Raw genomic sequence first — 16,947 nt, forward strand, 5'->3', positions numbered from 1 at the left:
GTGATCTGCATCAGAGCTCCGTGGCAGTGGAAGCACATGAGGCGTTCAGACGTCATTCCTGTGGGATTCAAATTCTCATTCACATATAATTGATGCTCGTTATTGTAAAGTGTTTCCAATATTTCCACCAACATGACTCTGTGAGAGACAGTCATTTAGGAATATTATAACTTCTACTCCTGTAGTTTTTTTGTTAGTTTTCATCAACATATTTATGCTCCACATTATGAATTAAATTTTGCACTTCATATCTGTTTGCTGGTTGCAAATCTCGGGTGTTTTTGATGGGGATTAGTTTTTTTTTTACCTCCATTTTCCTCCTCAAGGGATGAACTTCCTGAAGCCCATGAAGGTCCCCATGAATGCAATGCTGCAGAACCTCCACGAGTGCAGTCAGCTGCAGCTGGCCTTGAGGCTGGTGGTCAACTCCTTCGGGACTTGCCTGCAGCACGTCACCTCCAACAATATGGCATTGGTTCTGAGCTCCAAGGTACGTTCCATTTTCTCAGTGAAAACCAAAGGCCTTTTCTCGGTCTACTTCCAGTCAGACTCCCCTTTTGCTGTTTGCAGGAGAAGATAAAAGCAGTTCCTTCATCAGGCTGTTATTCATGAATTTCCAGACCCTGGCTTAAAGTTGCTGAGGTATTTGGAAATTATAGATTCATAATGTAGTCTTGAGAATCATGATTGAGCCCTTATACAGTCAAACAAAAACTGAAAACAATTATGTAACATTCGACTCCAAGATGAGGTAAATACGCTGTTTACGTTTGCTTTGCACATGAAGCCCAATTTGTGAATTGGTTGTCTATGCAGTATGAAATGGTCCCTTTCTGTTTAGCTGCACCATCATCAGCATCTCATGGAAGACAGGAACTTCATACTGTCCCTGGGAGAGAAGACCATCTCTCTTATCAAGGACGTCTCCATGGCTTTGCTGCACAAGGTGAGAGTGCTGTCGTGGTCCTTGAGTCAACTGCCTGTGTTCTACTCAAGTACATTTAATGACAAGGCTGCTTGTTTTTTTCCCTCATGATACAGGTTTTTAACTGCAGAGTGGTGGACTGTGACCTGGCCATAGGATACTGCACTCTCTTGCCCAAGAAGGATGCATTTGAAAAGCTGTGGCATGTTATCAACAACACTTGGCAAAACTACGACAAGATTCTGGTCATTATTATTGTTGTTGTTGTTGTTGTTTTCATTTAATTAGATTGTGTTTAGTGTCAGGTGATTAAGTACATTTTGAACACTACACCTAAAACAATTATAATGCTTTTGTATAAATCTGAAAAGAGGAATTGCCAAGACCCTACGCAGTTAAGCGAGTGTGGCGTGCCGTCTTGTCCTTCAGAATTCGGTGAACGATGGCCTTTTGTTTCCATCTCAGGCTGTAGCTGTAGTTGGTGCCCATCTCTCCACTTTATATAAAGAAGAAGAAGAAGGTCAGAAGTTCCTGTCTCTCATCGCAGATGCTGAGTGGGGAATTGAGCTGGGGAAATTTGGAGTAAGTGTGCCTCTGATGTTGGTCAGGAAATTTAAAGGGTTCTAGATTGCCTTAATGAGCAATAAAATAAAATAAAAATAAAAATCCTGTCACACACTTAGCTGCTAACAGAACTTCAACAGAATTTCACACTGTTGTTTATTTTTTACTACGAAATACCCATTAAAGGCATTTAGCCATGAGAATAAAAAATTGCAATTGCCAAGGAGGCTTCTTAAACTATACTTCTCTGAACAGCCCAACACTGGACTATGAAATCCTCATTTAAAAGCATTTCCTTCTTGTTTCTAATGAACCATACAAACCGTAACATTCGTTCTGAATTACTTTCCTTTAACGTACTTCCAATGTCACCAGTATAAAGATCTGTTTTTTTGATTCTTTACAGATTTCGTTCCAGTCTGTATTCCGACAGGCTCCTGAGAGAAAGAAGGATCTGATTACCACCTTGGTGAAGAACCGAAAAGTAGACTCTGAGTTGATCCTGAAATATTGCTGGTAATTTTCATCTGCCAAGGGCCTGTAATAATAACATTGGCACTTCATTTATAGCTTTACATGGGCATTATTTTTTCTCCTTTCTCTCTTCAGCACATTTGACCTGGACAGTGACTCGGCCTTAAATCTCTACATCAAGACTCTGCTGCTTCATGGTGCAAACAACAATCAGAATGAAGATGGCCCAGAGACAGACGACTGCTCAACTGTGTGTCACAGAGAGACCCTGGCCACCGCGCTTGGAATAATCCCCCTGCTGACGAGCAGCCGTGATCTGGTCATCAGTCTGAGTGCAGCCATTCTCAAGGTCAGAGTGCTTTGCCTGCTTGTGAAGTATTTCCTATCCATCTGAGATGTAAGAGGGGCTTCCTGAATTGCTGAGAGTGCAGCGTTGGCCTGTTAGTCCCGGGATCTCTGAGCTGTCTGCCTGCTGTTGAGATTCCCCAAGTGGCATCTGAGTATCTGGCTGAGTGTCACCACAACTGTGTGGGTTCAATGCTGCCAATGGTCTCTGTTTGCTGGCAGGCGTCTGTTTACTTCGTTCGTTATTCGTTCACCCAAGGATCAGCACACTGCTGGTTCTGCTTGGTTCGACCCAACTCATTTTTGCGGTTCTCTCTCTGCAGCTCAGTCCCTATGATTACGAAACGATCGAAGGTGTTCTTAAAGTCATACAGACTGCGGATGAAAAGATCACAAGTCTTGATCTTGACCAGGTAAGTATTTCCTTTAGATCTTTTTTGTTGTTTTCTTTCATTGAGATACTCCAGTGCTATAAAATGCAAATATTTTATGCAGTTACTAAAAATTAGTGCTGGCAGGGAATTTTATTTACATTTAATCAAATGGACTTGGTGCAATTAAATAAACTGTTTCTGGTGCCAAACATTAGGTAGTCCAAGTCAGTCCCCTCCTGATTCAAGTGTGAGGCCCTTTCTGTACTTTAGGCTTTAGGATTGCTGCAGCACCTGAAGTCCTACAAACGCATCTCTCCCCCGATGGACTTGGAGCATCACTACCTGCTGGAGAACTCCCTGGATGACTCCCCTCATGCCCACACAAGACTGCCCTTCCACCTCATCTTCTTCCAGACCTCCCACTGCTTCTGGAAGATCATCTGTAAGTCAGTCCCTGCTCTGGCAGTGCTCTGTACCTGTGGACATCATGTATGTATTGCTTTAATACAGGGGTTCCCAATGTCTGGTGATGGAGGGCCAATTTTCCGAGGTTGCATGGGATGGGGGGGCCACTCTAGAAAATGAACCACTGATTTTATTTCCTATACATTTCTGTTAGGGAACATTTATTAACTTTAATTATTGTATTATTTTCCCCCAAATTACATGTGCAATTTGTTTCAGAAAATTGTCATGAAGTGTAAAAATATAGAAAAGCTTCAGAAAAGGGGTGGTTGAAGGTTGGCTTTGGGGGGCCGCACCAAACATCCTCGAGATCCGCCTGTGGCCCCCGGCCCGCAATTTGGGAACCCCTGCTTTAATAGCTTTATATATAGTATGCCACTCTCAAAATGTTTAACATGTTAATCTTATCTGTAACTAGCATGGGCCTTAGTACCAGGGGGGGGCAACCCTGTCCCTGGAGAGAGACAGTCCTGTAGTTTTGACAGGTCTCTATAAATCATCAATCACTACGTACCTTGAATATATGGAAATTTTAACTAACCAAACAAATGGCTCAATTAAGCTTCATATTTGCATAAAACACAAACCAGAAGGTGCCGGGTTTGGCCAGCCCTGCTCCTTACGCTTCTATTGTAAGGCAATTAAACTCCCATCATGCACAGATTTTACAACACTATATACATTTGTATATAATGCATTTAGTATTGCAGAGTGTATACCCAACATGTTCTGTGTTAATCATGGACCTGATTCTGTGGTTGTCAGGGCAGTGAAATAATTGTATTTAATTTGTTTATTCTATTTTGTTTTTTTATATTCTCAGCTGTGGAACTCAGTGAGGAGACTTTTCCCACTCTGCTACTGATCTCTAAACTGATGAAAGTAAGTGCATGTCTTTATTGTGTGTGGCGTGTTTTCTGGAAAACTACGATGCGTAATTGGCAGCACCATGGTTAACTTCTGAGCACACAGCTGTGAGTGGCTTCACACCCAAACCATTCCTTGCATACCATCATCTGTTTTATTCATGCTTAATCATTTTAGCTGAGGTTCTTTTTTTTTTATTTTTAACGTGTAGGTGTGTTTGGACAAACTGTATATGTCCGCAGTGAACCATGTATTTGAGAAAAGCCTCAAGCCTCGATCCCTGCAGCAGGCCAAGGAAGGAAAATCTCACGCCATGACCAAAGAGACCATGAAGACTGTGGAGACCATTAAGGCCTACCTTCTCTCGATTAAAAACCCAGAATGGGCTGCGGCCACATCTCACAGGATCGCTCAGGAGCTCCCCACAGGTCAAACCCCCTCGTTATGCAGCTTTAAGTTATATTACCATAAGTGTTGTGTAGATGAATACCAGGGACCTCTTGTTCACAATGCGTTGCAGTGTATCAATCAATCAATCAATTTTTATTTGTATAGCGCCCTTCGCAAGGTAGCCACAGAGCACTTTACAGACTGGTAAACATACAACAAAGTACAGCAAAATAAAATACATAAATACAATAAAGTGAAATAAATATAGACCTGTAAACCGTTTACATGATCTAAAATAAAGTAAGTGAACATTTAAATAAACCATTTAGGCATGGAGGAGAGAAAAACAAAAAACTCCTATGGATGTCATGTAGGAGAAAAATGTAGCTCTATCTATATATCCATCCAGAGTGTACATTTGCTATTGGCCCTGTCCTTCTGAAGGGTGAGGTACACTAGCATAAACTGACAATGGATATAGTTCTCCATAATACTTTGATTTCACTAGAAAGGATTTTATTATATATATTTAATATATAATTGACACTTGATTTGATCTGAAATAAAAGTAAATGTGTTTTTCCTTTAGGTATTGAAAAGACCAGTGCCTTAAAGTTCTGTTTGCTCCTCGCTGAAAAATGGCTGAAGATCACCAATCCTGAGGTCTGAAGAATTGTATTTATTTGTTTTTAATGTTTTATATTTATGATGTACATATTTTATTAATTGCAACCACTGTCACATAAACAGAGGTGCAAGGACTATCATGGGGAAACATTTTGGATATATATCGTGCATACCAAATGTATTGGAAAATGTGATGCTTAATAACATTGACTGTAAGGGGAATCTCTCTGCCAGTTCATTTAACTGGAATATCTACTGATCCTCCAGGTTGGCAGTTGCCTTTTTAAATCTCTGAAGGTTAATTACTCCCACACAGGATCCCACTCACGCAAAAGCAGAGATATTTTGGGACAAGCTGAAAGTGCAATACCAAAGGTCGGCCACTGAGAACACGTTGATGTCTCACCGTTTAAACTCTCCCGAGTACTTGAAGTTAACTGGCTTCCCTGCAAAACTCATCGTCTCCCTCTACGAGCACAGCAGCATTGAACAGCGAATCAAGATCCCGACTGGCACCGACTACCCTGGTAAAGTCACCTGATTATTCCTTTCCAGTTCATCTCTTGAGCTGTGTCTATAGATATGAGTATTTATAAACCCCAATGGAATAGGTTCTGATTTTTACACACTGTATTTTTTCTTGGTGCAGACATACATGCTGTGGCCAAAGAAATTGCATCAATAAACAACATTGATTTGACTAAAATCCGGGATGTTCTGCTGGATAAATGGCTCTGCCAGAGTACCCGGCCAACTGCAAACGTGAGTACTGGCCTTTGCTTGACAACCATATAAATGACATGAGGAGCTGGTTAGGGCTTCCTGCTTTAACCTCATTTAGGCAAATCAAATGTGGGCTCATCTGCCATTCTCCAATTGCAAATTCAGTGCTTGACAGCAGCTTTCTATTTACCTGAGATTTCTTGCTTCCACTCAAGTCCTTCGTCAAGTTCTGGGCTTGCGATGTGCTCTTTTATGGGTTTGGTCAATGTTTTGACTCAATCTGGCCTGTACACAAAATAACCTAGTCAACGTGATCTTTCTGAAGGCTACTTAAAGGGTACAGTGTGCATTTATCTTTTACAATAACTCCTCTTATACCTTGTGTTTCTGTATCACAAGATGTGCAATCGTTTAATTTCGAACAACCATCCCATTCTGTTCGTAGTAAATCTGGAGTAAAATAATCTGAGCCCTTTAAAACCGAGATGAGTTATTTTTTGGAAGTAACAAGGTGGAAACTGAATATTGTAATTGCAGTGCCGTTCTTTTCCTTTCCTTTATTCCCTAATGATTAAAGTCTTTGGGGACTTGGATCACAGGAATCACTAAATGGAAATTAAATCAGTTCATTGGGGTTTTCCTCATGTTAAAATATGTTTTCTTGCTCTCATCCCTGGAGATTGGAGACCGTAGAGTGTTTCTAGACAGCCCTTCATAACAAGGATCATCTGGCATTGGTCGTGTCGTTAATTATAATTTACATAAAACTAATCTGATCTTTTCTTTGATTATTGTTTTAGGATAATAACGTTCAAGACTACATCACAGACATCCAGGAAGACCCTGAACTCATGAGGTAAAGTCGTTCAAGTCCTTGTGTATCGCTTTTGTCTGCAAATATTTCCGAGAACTTCATCAGGCTGTGTTTTGTATATTTGGGCTGATCTTATTACACATTCATGTGCCAGACCATTTTTGTATTCCTGGAATCCTGCAATTTTATATATGTTTACTTATTAATTAATTTATATATGTAAAGTAACATTGTTACCGAAAGTAAGAGCTCTGGTCTATAAACAGACCCTGAGTGTATTTCGTGTCAACATTGTTTGTCAAAATCGAGCCTTAGGCATGTGTGGAAAGTAGCAAGACGCTTGTATGATTTTACTGTATTCAAATGCTGCTGAAAGCAGGCTTTCTGTTTTCCATCACTTTCCCCTGTGGTCTGTGTTTAATACTTAACCTGCCAGGTACATTAAACAAACAACCTCTTTGCAGGTTTGCTTCTGTAGTCTGCCCTCTAAAACCAGCACTAATTGCAATTTGTTTCACACTTTGTTTGAAACTCCCCCAGAGTTATTTACTTGCTTCAGATGTACCCCATCGACTTCAGTGCACGGATGCTATATGCCATAGTGACAGCAGAAACATCTGTAAGTTTTGTCAGTCTATCTCCCCCCTCCTCCCAAATGTACAAGCAATGTAAAGTTTTAGTTTGTCATGATTACTATTCATGTATACTGTATTCCTGCATTTAATATGCTATTGATATCATGTGCATATACACAGTCACCAGCTGTATATTTTGATACCAAAAGTGAAGAGAGAAATGGTCTAAATAGATCTGGAGAGTAGTATATATGTATGAATATGTGTGTATGTATATTATGTATATGTATGTTATATATTTCAATGTATACTGTATATATATTCCAGCCCATAAGCAACTCTGGCCCTCGGATGACGTTCTGCCACAGAAGCCGGGCTCTGCTTTGTTTGATTCAGATTGCAGACACCACCATGCTGGAGTCACTCCTCAAAACACCCATCGAAAAAGTCAAGTCAGTCTCTTTACCGCTTTAACCCGTCACCTTGACAGTTTTCCCGCCTAAGGGTTTTATGAATGCAAGAACTTGAGCAAGTTTGCGATCATATGCTCAGGGAGGATGTGAATTGTACCTGTTTTTTTCAGGTATTACCTGAAATGCTGCATCTACCTCTCTGAATTTGAGGCCCTGAACATCCCGTACTCTGTGGAGTCCTTTCACAACAGTCCAAAGGAGGGCATGATCAAAGGCCTGTGGAAGAACCACAGTCATGAACCACGGGTAGGAGCTCCAACGGGCTGATCATTGTTCACGTGTGGAGGCCTGGGTTTATACCGGGCCTGTGTATTTTCAGCGTGGCGTGGTGTGGGTTGAGAGTGCTTAGTGCTGGATGTGGCAGTCCTACTCTCAGAAGGACTGATTTTATTTCTTTAAACTGTGAAGATGTTTAGAACTGGTTATAGTTAGGGACCAATATAGTTGAATAACCCCCTCCTGTCTGTATTATCAGGGTCATGTAAATTGTTTTTTTAATGTCTTGCAGGCAGTCAGGCTGGTGGCGGAGCTCAGTTTGGAGTACCAGGTTTATGATCCTCAGCTCTGGAATGGAGTTTTACAAAAACTGCTAAGTTTCAGCATGGTAGGAGTCCCAGCATCCTCCAGGGGTCGTCCCATCAGACAAATGACATTGCATCCTAGGGGGCTCATTGTTTTCTCATAAGTAGACTTCACATTTTGAATTTGTTTTCAGATTATTTAATAATGGTGGTGGGGAGGAACTCAACAGCAGCAACAAAATTGTTTTCCCCAAGCAGACTGTAGATGGCCCGAGTGAGCAGTGAATGGGATGTAGCTAGGTGGACATGTAGAAATGTTCATGCACACACTGGGGTGAGGTTAGCTGTGTAGAGAATAATTGATCATATTTTTGGTAGTTATGTTTTAAAATAATCACAGATCAACATAACTTACCAAACGTATTGATTCTGGGAAAAAGATATAGCATGTATGGGAATGATTGCATTAGACAGTCAAGGAAAAGCAGCATTTACAGTAGTACAAATAAGCTTGTTTACCTGAACCTACTGGGTGAACAGGTGAGCATACCCTCTCTACAGCAAGCATCAGAGAGGATAGGAAGATTTTCATGGGGAGTAAGTGACTCCAATTGTGCATGAAGTTGACTACTTTTTATACTATTGGAATTGATCTTATTACCATTTCTTCTCCTAGTTAAACCCTTTTGTGTGGTATCCTAATAATGAGGAACCAGCTCATTGTCATATAGATCATTGGGATGCCATCACCAATTTCTATAGACACTCTTGGTCCATTGTTCTTATCTCTTAGACCAGTTCACACCTGAAATCCAAGAGCAGGGGTTAGATTGGTCTTGGAGTCTCGACTGAATGCAGTGTCATGCATGAGTTGGTCTCTCAAAAGTAGTTCCTTGATCACGTTAATGACTCCAGTGGCCAGTAAAGCCAAAGCCAACCATTGTTGTAACAAATTGTTGTAGTCAAAAGACGTTTATAGCCTATCTCCTAAGAAGAAGGATCATTCATACCCTATCACTGCTAGTATCTGAACATTTCTAACTTAAATGAACAAGGTTTTAACTTATTTCCATATACCTCTGATATGTAGCATAATATGTGTAGAAAAAATAACAATTTTTCTTACAGCTGAAATAAAATGTGCTGATTCGGTTACAATTTCACCTACTCCACAGTGAAAAAACAACAACATGGCAAATGTTTATAAAAACAACCACACTTCTCTTACAGATCGGTTACCTGCGAAAAGTTTTGGTGGCTATAACTGCTATCCATTCTTTATGGCAAGTGAGTACAGATCCATTGTTTACTTCATTTTATTGTCTTTATTTTCAATCCCTGGCTTTGTCTCCTGAGAGTTACCAAGTAATACAATCCTATCTATTGATTCGCCTCTCGCCCTTATGCAAACCAAATCACTTAATTGGGTATGAGTGCTCAACCTGCTTCCAGGTAAATGATATATTCCTGTCAATGAAAAATATACAGCATGGAAATGCTTTTCTTCATCTCGCTTCAGAGCTTTAAAACATGTTTTTTACCTATATAGGTTCCAAATTTTGTGAGAGCTTGGAGGAGTGTCATTCTGGCACCTTTTCTCTCAGGTTGGTATCATTTGTATTTCCTTATTTAAGTGGAGTGACATATGTCTGTACAACAGAGTAAATAACAGTTTACATTTTTATGATCTCTGTTTAGGATCACTAACACTAACATGTATGCTGTCCAGTGTATAACGGAGAAGGATTTTTTTTTTTTTTTTTTTTTTTTTTTTTTTTTTTTTAATCTTCTCGTTGCCTTTAGCCTCGGTACCCCTGAGTCCTCAACAGCTGGGGATGTTCTACGAGACTTTTGTGCTTCTTCTCAAGTAAGGACATTTAAGAAAACATCTGACTGCAAAGAAAACTATAATGATTTCTGGGAAAAGGGAACTCCATTTGGCCCATGTTTTAATGCTGCTATTTTACATTAAATTATTTACAGTATACAATATATCTGAGATCTGCACATTCTCACAGTACAGCACAGCTTTAATTTCTGTGAGATATGTCATGGACATTATATGGCATAACCCTCATCTGCAGGTGCCCTGTCCTCCTGGACCTGGACTTGATTGGCATTGCCAAGCAGTTTGCTCAGTTTGACCTGCCAGCCTTCACCCTGGGCACTCTTCTACTCATTCCCTGCTCTGAGAAGAAGGATCAGCAAATCCAAGTAAGAGCAGCCTGTAGTGGCCCTGTCTGGTGTTCCCACACTATGCGGTGTGAAGAGCAGTCAGATTCCTGTCAGTGATCACATACATGGATGGTGCTCATGCATTGTTTTTTCTTACCGTTGTACATCTATCTTTGTCAGGTTTCATATCACAATGAGTTGAGGTGCTTTAAATTGCCTCAGATTTACAGCTGCATTTATTTGATTTAACATGTGGTCAAGCTTACAGCTGATTTACATTGGCTTTGTCTTGGTATTGCTGTGCAAAGGCCTAAGGAAGAAAACAGGCAACAGTTCCTTTTTTTTTTCTTTTGTTCTCAGCATTTGGCTTCTCTAAATCATGTAGCACTTCAGCTTCAGCCCACTGAGCGGTGGTTTTGCTTTCTCTCCAGGGTTTCCTGTCTGCCAGCAATCTGGTCACTGTGCTTGAACAAGTGGAGGAGCACCTGAGCACTGGGGAGGTGGCTGGATTTTCAACACAGGTGGATGAGAAATGTTTATAGATTTGATTTGACTATTTATTTATTTATTTATTTTGCCCTGAAAATGAAAAGTCAAAATGTTTCTGGCATTACACTGTCTTTTGTTTCTGGGAAGATGAGATTAGGGCTGAGCCAGTCATCTACTGTTGAAGAATTTACCATGGAATTACCATCCGGGGGTTGGGGGGATGTACTTAAATTCTGTAAGAAGTAGTAAGACTCTTCAAATTCACTCCAACTCTGTTTTATTGTTCAATCAAATAGTAGAACTACACAATAATACAAAAACAAAATTCAAAATAAAGGTAATATTAACAAATACACACAAACATAAAATAAAGATTTAAAAGAACCATGTGCAAATGACTCCATTGCAAAATGATATTTTAAAGTCCTGACTTTAAAATTAGCATTTGAAATTACACTTGTTAGATTCAAATAAATATTTAAAAGAACGATATGTAAATGACTCGGTTGCACTTTTTTTTTTTTTTTTTTAGTGTTACAAACGTGTTCAGTTATGTTATGCTTTGTCCGGCTTTTCCAATGATCACATCGGAGTTGCAGTGTTTCAATATTCATTTAAAAATTAATTCTGTAGTGTCTAATACTATAATTAATAATAGTCCAATCACATTATCAAAGTGTTGGAGCTTTATCTCACACCGCAAATTGTTTTAGTTTCTATCGTATCTGCAGGTTATTAAGCTTAACTTTATATTAAATAAATAGATAGATAAAATAAAGAATTGTCACTATCAACGATACATTATTATGACACCATGGGGAGACAGTATACTGTTTACTGGCACAGCCCTAGATGAGATTTAATTTTTTTATCTGAGCAATTTGCTGTTGTTTTAGTCCTAAAGAGAAGGGTGGGAAAGTTTTTGCAAAGAAGCAAGAAAACAGGGGAATATCACCCACTGTAGAACCCCATTCCTTCTGATGCATCACTACAGAAAAGTCAGAAATACATATAAATTGGAGAAGAACCAACAGAATCGCTCCAAACCCTGCTAATGTTAGGGCTGAACATCTGAATCCTTATAATGAGAGTTATTTAATTAAATTTGCTGTGCTGTTTTTTTTTTCTGTGAATGTTCTTATTTCTAATGCAATGATTATATACTATAGTTTCCTTAGTTCACGTTTTTTAGGAGCTGCATTCAGTAGTACTTGAGTTTATTAGGGTGATGGGCTTAGCAGCAATACTCTGCAGTGTTCAAGTGTAGAAAGAAATTGCTTTAAACTATAGAAGTATATAGATCATTCATTTTTTGTAATTAAACCCATCCCTTTTCTTCATTTCAGATTAAAGACATTGTGCTGAGTTTCATGTGCACAAATAAACTTTATGAGAAGCTTGTGCAGACCAAGCTGTTTCCTCTGCTGAAGCACCATGTCATCGTATCCAACCAAGTGAGGGACCTTGTGGACTACCTCGTAAACAGGAGCTGGTATGTCCCCTGAGATGGCAGTCACCCACGGTTCTGTTTCGTCTTGCTAAGATGTTCTAATTAGCTGTAGCCTCCTGCTTCCTAACAACCAAGTGGGCTCCCAGGTGCGTGCACGAGAAGAGCACCGACAGAACTATCTTCTGACTGAAGAGACTAGAGGAGCGGGGCGGGGCCTTAGACCTCCGACATCAGCAAAATGGTGTCCGAGGTCTCTTCTGTGTGAGAGAAAGGAAGACCAACCAAACAAAACACATGAATGAATAACTTAAAATGTCCTTCATATCTTCTCTTCAGCCTCGATGATGCTGCGGGTCTTGCAGCAGAATACCTGAAGCACAAGGGGAGGCACCTCTCGGCCAACATGCCTGCAGCTGAGGTCTTGAAGGTACAGTAGCTGACTTGCCACAGATCCTGAATAGGCTAGACGGAGATCGCATCTTCCCCAAGTAACAAGTGCTGTTTTTTGTGAAGACGGGACTCTCGTCTCCCACATGCCCATGTGTGTACAAGCCTTAATGTGTTGCCCTGTTTTTGGTACGCATTCTCGTATGCATTAATTGATTAGTGGTTTATGTATTTTTGGGATGACTCATTGTAAAATCGGTGGTCAGTGAAAATGTCTCATTCGTTAGTTTTATGCCCCATCTATGGTCTTTTCATTTTGTGAATAGAAATAAAAACACATTGCCTACCTGAAGCATCTCTTATCATAAACTATGGTATATGGAGACTCTTACAAACACTCCTAATCCAGTGACCTTGTTTATCTTGCATATGCTGGACTTTAAAGGATCCCTTCAAAATGACACTAGTGTATTTTTCTCAAAGATGCCGGTGCATGAGGATTCTTATTGTTCACAACAATAAACAAATTAACTTACTTTAATCCTTTTGATTCTCAACAGGAATTTATGGGGAGTGAAAAACGATTTTTGGAGTAGATTGCACACACCAAACCCATGGACATTTGGCATTTATTTTTTCTGTTTATTTGTATTTATTTTTTCATCACTTTTCTTTTGTTTGCACATATATGTAATATGAGCTCTGTTGTTTCTTTCCTTTAATAAAACCCAAACCATTGATGCAAATGTAATTTGAATGGGCCTTCATTGTGGTAAATATTCAAAACCTTTTCTTTATTTAGACTAAGATTTGAATATCTGCAATATTGTTCATCTTCTCTAAAACAGCCTTTAGTCTCTAATACTTAAACTATATTCTGCACTATCTATCTGCATGTCCATATTCATCTTTTTTTAAGTTGCACACCCACATCAGTGGATCTGTTACTACTGCACACAGCTGACCTGGTTTTAACTACTTTAAAAATGCTTTTAATGGCAAACATTACAAACATTTAATCAGCAATTTCAGATAGTTGTCTTCTGTTTTCCCTTTGGACCATGGCCGTGGTGTGTATAATAATATATATTAATGTAAGCCTTTACATGGTGTTTGTGAATGGAAATGGATAATCATACAGACTGTTTGAAATTGCCTATAATTTATGCTTATTTTTTAAATGGATATAGTTCTGGAAACACAAGCAAATTAAGATACTTTTCTCCTTTGCTTCGCAGTTTAATTTATTTTTCATTTTCAATGGAAAAGGACAAATTTAATTTGCATATGTTAACTTACGGCACAGTGCTTTGGTGTGGTTTTATGCATTAAGATTAGTGATAAACTGTAAAGAAGTGCTCTTTTATGTATTCAAGAATGGCATGCATGGTTAAACATTTTATGAAATGTCATATCAATTGTCATTATCTTTGATATTTTGCAGATTACCTAAACTTAGATTAAATATCATTTTAAAATGGCAATATCGTATTTACAAGAGGGAACATTAGATTTTAAGTAATTTGGATTCTCACCGTTCTCTCCTACCAAAAGCATAGTATCAGTTATCTAAGATGCATACATGCAGTTAATGTATAGTGCCATAAAAAAACACCTCACTTCTGTTTGCTCCCAAAGTTCAGTTGCTGAGATGAGGTCCGAGCTTCTCTGAAGCAATGACTAAGAGTCCAGTGATTAGCCTGATGATGGCTCTTAATTTTCTTCCCGACAGAGTGTAAATATGTACATTTAGTTTTTTTGTATCATTTTATTTTATTTTGCAAGATCCAACAGCCATGTTTGTTTTGTTTGACACTAATAAATACAATATTACAACTTTCATTCTTGAGCTGCAGCATGAGCCTCCAGGCCACCACTTCCCTCCCCACCTCTCATCAAGTTTTTCTGCTTATTTATTGGCTGAGGAACTATCCCTGAAAAATGTAATTTGCCCTAGTTGGCCCCGAAACTATTCTGAATGACACTTTGTATAGTTTGTAAAATAAAGGATCAGCACCAGATTTCATCTTCTGTGTACCAAGTTGTAGCCAAACACCTTGAATTCTAGCCAAGTTTTGGAAGTCTAAAATATGGCAGAACCGCTTCCAAGAGTCAACAGAATTTGTTGTGTTCCGTGGGTCGACTCGCTGTCGTTCCAGGGAGCCGACTTCTTTGTAAGCTTCTGGAGACCAGACAAAGCAGAGATCCAGATTGGCACAACTTCATCCTGCCACACAATGCTTTGTCTTCATCTTAAAAACATCATGGTGTATCTGAAGTAGACCTTTTCACAGGCATGTTATTAACTATTCAAAGCTGTATAGAAGGCTTAGACCCCCAATGGTTGAAACAAAACTAGACCTACTGTTCACCTATTTCTGACCTGTAATTCTGTGCTTAACTTGCCTTGTTCGATTGTCTACACCCCACTGTGATACACAAATGAACAGTGTGTATTACCTGCCATTAAAAATCCCCAGTATGTGGAGGTGGAATGTCATTCTCAGCTGGCAGATTGTCCTCTGGTGCATTGCGACACAACAGTTTGTTGAACAGCCTTTGAAACAGGCCGCTGAACACAGAGCTGGAGAAATAATAGACCATGGGGTTCAGCACACTGTTGAAGTAGGTGAAGCAGACTGACATATAAAATGCCAGGTTAGCCTCTCTGAAGTACTTGCATTCAGTGTACTGGGCTTTCAGGATCCAAACTGCAATTCTGGACATGCTGCTGGGCAAAAAACAAACGATGAACACCATAGCCACGGCCAGCACAAAATGCACTGCTCTCCTGATCTTTCCCTGGGTGTCCATCGTTTTGTTCTTGAGCTGCAAGGTGATTCGAATGGTGCAGTAGGAGACCATGACTGCGGGCACGAAGAACTGAATCACATAGAAGGTGTTGTGCCAGATGGCTGTGGGGTTGTTGCTGGGGCAGATGTTGAAGCTCTCACACTGTGTCATGTTGTTCTGTTTGAAGAAGTGTGGTTCTGCCAGCAGGTAGACAGTCATGGCCATGATGAGCAGCCACAGGCCGCAGGACACATACATGGGGTACCTGGGCCCCATTCTGTTGATCTTGTTCATGGGGTGCACGATCTTCAGGTAGCGGTCCACTGCCACCGCTGTCAGGAAGACAATGCCGGCCGTCCGGTTGGCCGCCAGCAAGAAGAGCAGTATCCTGCAGGCAACGTCTCCGTATATCCAGTTCTTCCCTCGAATGTAGTAGTCGGCTCTGAAGGGCAGACAGAACATCACCACTGAGTCGGCCACTGCCAGGTGGGTGAGGTAGACATTGTTCGGTTTCCAGTTGTCGATGTTGAAGATGAACATCCATACGGCCACAGAGTTGCCAAGCAGACCAAATATGAACTCCAGGATGAGCACTGGAGGCAAAACTGACCCCAAAATGGGCTCCTCAAACACACAGCAGGACGCATTCTCCATCTCTGTAAGAACAGCTGTTGTCTGTACTGGCTCTCAGTGTGGGTGCTGCATAGGGTTTCTTTTCTGTATCTGTTTATACATTTTCACAGACCTTGGCTTTTGTTTTTCCTAATGCAAATGACTCTGCACTGTGAAAGCTAGAAGTCTTTTCCTTATTATCTTAAATGACACCCAGATGGGAAGTGTTTGTCCCTGTGGTGGATCTCAAGGGACCTGCAGCTATGGATTTATCTTTTTAATTCACGAGAACTGTAAAATGTATGATGGCTTTATAAGCAAAACATTTACCTGAATTTTAAGTACTAACTGCGTTGTGACTTAATTTACTAAATGTGTCAATGTATTTGTCTCCAATATTTCAATATTTTGTGTTTTCTTATTTGTTTTTTTATGACCATGTTAATTGTAGGTGTTGCTTTTAAAATGTATACATTTATAGTTAGTTTTTCTTGTGTTATTACAATCCCTTGTAATGTTATGTATGTGAATTGCATATTAATGTTTGGGGGAACAAAAATAAGCCTCCTTTCATAAAGGCACATGCTAAAGGAAAATAATAATAATCTGATCAAGTAATTATAGCATCCCTATCTCAGTCATTTATGCAGTAAGATATTTGTGTTAATATATATTAATGGAAACATTAATTCCACAATCCCACTGCAACTGATTGTACTATGAGTGTTCATCCACTTATATCATTTTTGACGTTAGGTCTTATAATTAATGGAGTCTCTAAATTGAAATATGTTGACGTAAAACCACTTGATTTATGGTGGAAATCACCTCTGCATAATTTTGTTCAGGTTTCTGTTCATCTGCTTTGAAGCATGTCTTGTTTGCTTAGAGACTAATGTTCGTT

The 16,947-nt window shown here is 39.7% G+C and overlaps 2 protein-coding genes across 3 annotated transcripts in view; one reads left to right on the plus strand and one right to left on the minus strand.

Moving 5' to 3' along the window:
• Positions 1-13,384, plus strand: part of kntc1 (kinetochore associated 1) — a 27,896-nt gene extending 14,512 nt beyond the window's left edge. For both annotated transcript variants that reach the window (XM_066689740.1, XM_066689739.1), the window contains exons 39-64: positions 327-490; positions 842-946; positions 1,042-1,170; positions 1,391-1,507; positions 1,896-2,005; positions 2,099-2,312; positions 2,632-2,721; positions 2,953-3,124; positions 3,971-4,029; positions 4,226-4,442; positions 4,994-5,067; positions 5,348-5,558; positions 5,681-5,793; positions 6,555-6,610; positions 7,109-7,187; positions 7,471-7,595; positions 7,727-7,862; positions 8,125-8,220; positions 9,368-9,424; positions 9,687-9,741; positions 9,941-10,004; positions 10,222-10,351; positions 10,744-10,833; positions 12,148-12,293; positions 12,588-12,678; positions 13,199-13,384. In XM_066689740.1, coding sequence (XP_066545837.1) covers positions 327-490; positions 842-946; positions 1,042-1,170; positions 1,391-1,507; positions 1,896-2,005; positions 2,099-2,312; positions 2,632-2,721; positions 2,953-3,124; positions 3,971-4,029; positions 4,226-4,442; positions 4,994-5,067; positions 5,348-5,558; positions 5,681-5,793; positions 6,555-6,610; positions 7,109-7,187; positions 7,471-7,595; positions 7,727-7,862; positions 8,125-8,220; positions 9,368-9,424; positions 9,687-9,741; positions 9,941-10,004; positions 10,222-10,351; positions 10,744-10,833; positions 12,148-12,293; positions 12,588-12,678; positions 13,199-13,234 — 2,936 coding nt within the window. In that variant the 3' untranslated portion in view covers positions 13,235-13,384. The remainder of the gene's footprint in view (positions 1-326; positions 491-841; positions 947-1,041; positions 1,171-1,390; positions 1,508-1,895; positions 2,006-2,098; positions 2,313-2,631; positions 2,722-2,952; positions 3,125-3,970; positions 4,030-4,225; positions 4,443-4,993; positions 5,068-5,347; positions 5,559-5,680; positions 5,794-6,554; positions 6,611-7,108; positions 7,188-7,470; positions 7,596-7,726; positions 7,863-8,124; positions 8,221-9,367; positions 9,425-9,686; positions 9,742-9,940; positions 10,005-10,221; positions 10,352-10,743; positions 10,834-12,147; positions 12,294-12,587; positions 12,679-13,198) is intronic.
• A 1,625-nt stretch (positions 13,385-15,009) lies between these two features.
• On the minus strand, positions 15,010-16,085 carry LOC136713098 (hydroxycarboxylic acid receptor 2-like). Its single transcript, XM_066690033.1, has one exon. The coding sequence runs from the start codon at positions 16,083-16,085 to the stop codon at positions 15,105-15,107; it is 981 nt and encodes a 326-aa protein (XP_066546130.1). The 3' UTR covers positions 15,010-15,104.
• Positions 16,086-16,947: the final 862 nt, after the last annotated feature.

This window comes from Amia ocellicauda, chromosome 17 (assembly GCF_036373705.1).
Source record: "Amia ocellicauda isolate fAmiCal2 chromosome 17, fAmiCal2.hap1, whole genome shotgun sequence".
NCBI classification, from domain to species: domain Eukaryota; kingdom Metazoa; phylum Chordata; class Actinopteri; order Amiiformes; family Amiidae; genus Amia; species Amia ocellicauda.